We start from the raw sequence: 2,651 nt of genomic DNA, 5'->3' as shown, positions 1-2,651 counted from the left end.
AGTGACATTCTTTATATTTGGATTCGGAATCTCCGGATTTACTATTGGTAAATGCTTGGTAGCTTTCCTTCTCGGAGGATTGCTTGCATTTGTATATGGAAAATACATCGCAGAAATATCTGCTTTCGGTACAGAACAGGGAATATTGCTGAAGGAGCTTGAGGCTGCTTACTTAATGAACATCAGACTCTTGGATGAAATTGAAGAAAGGAGTTGCACCGAGGAATTTCTAGACGAAATGTATGCAGACTTGGCCAAGGAGTTGGCCGAAGAGAAATCTCGCGCTGAAGAGCTTATCCAAGTTTGTGAGGAAGATCAGGAGAAGCTGAGGGAAGCTGAGAACGCAAATGAAGAGCTTGTTTCTCGTAATCTTTTCCTCAGCAAGGAAAACGACGACTGTCACGAGGTGATAATCCAGATAAATAGGAAGGTAGATGATCTGAAGGAAGAACTCAACAGCAACGGCACAGAATTTGCAAGGAACGGAGAAGTAATTCAAGAACTGCAGAATCAAGTCAAAGATAACGAGGTATACTGCAGTTTTCTCGAAGAAAAGGTAAAGGATCACGAGGCAGAAAGAAAGAGATTGAAGCAGCTGGCCTCGGAACGCGAAGAAAATCGACAACATTTGCTACAAGAAGTAAATGTTCTTCGAGCCAGAAATTGCGATCTTCAGAACAATCTTGAAAAGGAGGCCCAAAATAATATAGATATGGAAAGGAAAGTAGAAATGCTTGAAGATCAAAATAAATACCTCGAACGGGATTTGGCTCAGAAGGAAACTCAAATTGTCACGTCGATGGAAATGCTGAACGGTGAAAAGAGGAAGAATGAAATCCTGGCTGAAGAACTCCAGGTGATGAAAAGTTGGATCGCTCAACTAGCTGGTGAAAAGGAGAAACTGAAGGATACATTCATCGAAAAGGAGTTGGAAATTAGCTCAGCGGTTCGAAATATGGAAAAAAAGAGAGCAAAGAATCAACTTCTGGTTGAAGAAATTCAAGTACTGAAGAAATGGATCGCTGAGTTAGCAGGCGAAAACCAAATCTCAGAGACAGATTGCCAGAAAAGGAATTGGAAGAAGAATGATGTGGAGAAAGCTTTTCAGAAGAGCTGAAAGTGACAAAAGAAGAGATGAGAGAATTGGAGAGTACCTTGAAACAGGTACAGGAGCGACTTAAGGAGGCAGAAGAAAGACCTACGGAGGAGCAGACGCTGGAACAGGAGGAGAACCAAGGAGAAGACGCTTCGAATAAAGTTCATGAAGAGGAGGCGAAATTCACGGACAATAGAGGATATTCTCAGGAGGAAAACGGAGAATTAGATCAAGAGAATGATGACAGTAAAGAGGAAAATAATGAACTGGTCACGAAAAAGGATCTCGAAAAGAACGGGACAAAAACTCCGGGTCAAGAGGGCAGCAGCAGGTGGTCCGTCGTCCAGTCCATGACCCTTCAAACGCATTGCGAGAAGCTGCACAGCATCATGTTACCTGTAGCATTTCAGGAGCTCCTACTGAAAGACGAAAATGGCCTCGCCTTCGTCAAGTACAAGAACAAAGTCCTCCTCAACTTCATGCATCACGATAAGAACCACGTACGTGCCGTGCTCAGCAGATGTCTCAAATCTACAGCGGAGGAAGTTCTAGTCGATCTCCAAAAATTGGTTTTGAGGATCACAAAGGAATAGAATCGACCACAGAGGATTAGGATCGCCTCAGGGGACCAAGATCGCCCACTGAGGATTAGGATCGCCGACAGAGGAACAGGATCGCCCACAGAGGATTAGGATCGCCCACAGAAGAACAGGATCGCCCACAAAGTAATAGAATCGACCACAGAGGATTAGGATCGAGTAGACGGAGCAAAGGAATTCTACGACGGGAAGGAGATCGGCCTCAGGAAATTGACTCGCCCCTGAATTGATAGCAGACGGGTAGGTTACAGTTAGCGGGTGGACTGGTGCCCCGAATTCCGCTGGATTCTGACAGACCGCGCCTTGTGAGGCTGTTGCGCCTTGTTCCGGAGGCGTCGCGATTTTCTTGGCCTTGTCGATGGGATTGGCTGGAGGATGGATGTTAGCTGGTGTCCCCCCCACCTAGCCAACAAAAAAACGGGAGGTTCCCCCACCTCCCACGCAAATCCCCCCCATCCCCCACCCAACCTCATCAACGAGACCAAGAGAATCGCAGCGCCCCCGCAACTTGACGCACCAAGCACCAATACACGGCCTGTCAGAATTCAGCGTACCATTCCAACCGCTGTAACCCACCCGACTGCTATATACTATATCTCTCTGTGCTTTTGTACTTTATTTCTTGCACTTCTGTAGCTCCTGTGCCATTCATTCATTTTTGTAACTTTCGTAACTCCTTTGTAATTCACTTTTGCAACTCCTTTGTAATTCATTCACTTTTGTAATTCCTATGTAATGCATTCACTTTTGTAATCACTTTGTAATTCAATCACTGTTGTAATTTGCAATTCATTCACTTTTGTAACTTTTGTAATTTAGTCAATTTTTTTTTAACTTGTAATTAATTCACTTTTGTAATTCATGTACTCTTGTAACTCCGAGAAAATAAAGCTACCAAAAAAAAAATTTTTTTTATTTAACCTCAGAAAAACTTATACTACACCAGCTATGCGCTG

The 2,651-nt window shown here is 43.9% G+C and overlaps 1 protein-coding gene across 1 annotated transcript; it reads left to right on the top strand.

Annotated features, from left to right (window-relative positions):
* The first annotated feature begins 1,134 nt into the window (after positions 1-1,134).
* On the top strand, positions 1,135-1,689 carry LOC135204985 (uncharacterized). The gene has a single exon (XM_064235213.1). The coding sequence runs from the start codon at positions 1,135-1,137 to the stop codon at positions 1,687-1,689; it is 555 nt and encodes a 184-aa protein (XP_064091283.1).
* The last annotated feature ends 962 nt before the right edge of the window (positions 1,690-2,651 follow it).

The sequence above is a fragment of the Macrobrachium nipponense genome, chromosome 48 (genome assembly GCF_015104395.2).
Source record: "Macrobrachium nipponense isolate FS-2020 chromosome 48, ASM1510439v2, whole genome shotgun sequence".
NCBI classification, from domain to species: domain Eukaryota; kingdom Metazoa; phylum Arthropoda; class Malacostraca; order Decapoda; family Palaemonidae; genus Macrobrachium; species Macrobrachium nipponense.
Note: the sequence above shows the minus strand (reverse complement) of the source record. Positions and strands in the feature narration are given on the sequence as shown.

What these genes read in the sequence shown, in the direction of transcription:
- LOC135204985 (XM_064235213.1), top strand. Translation starts at nt 1,135, where the DNA reads ATGAGAGAATTGGAGAGTACCTTGAAACAGGTACAGGAGCGACTTAAG.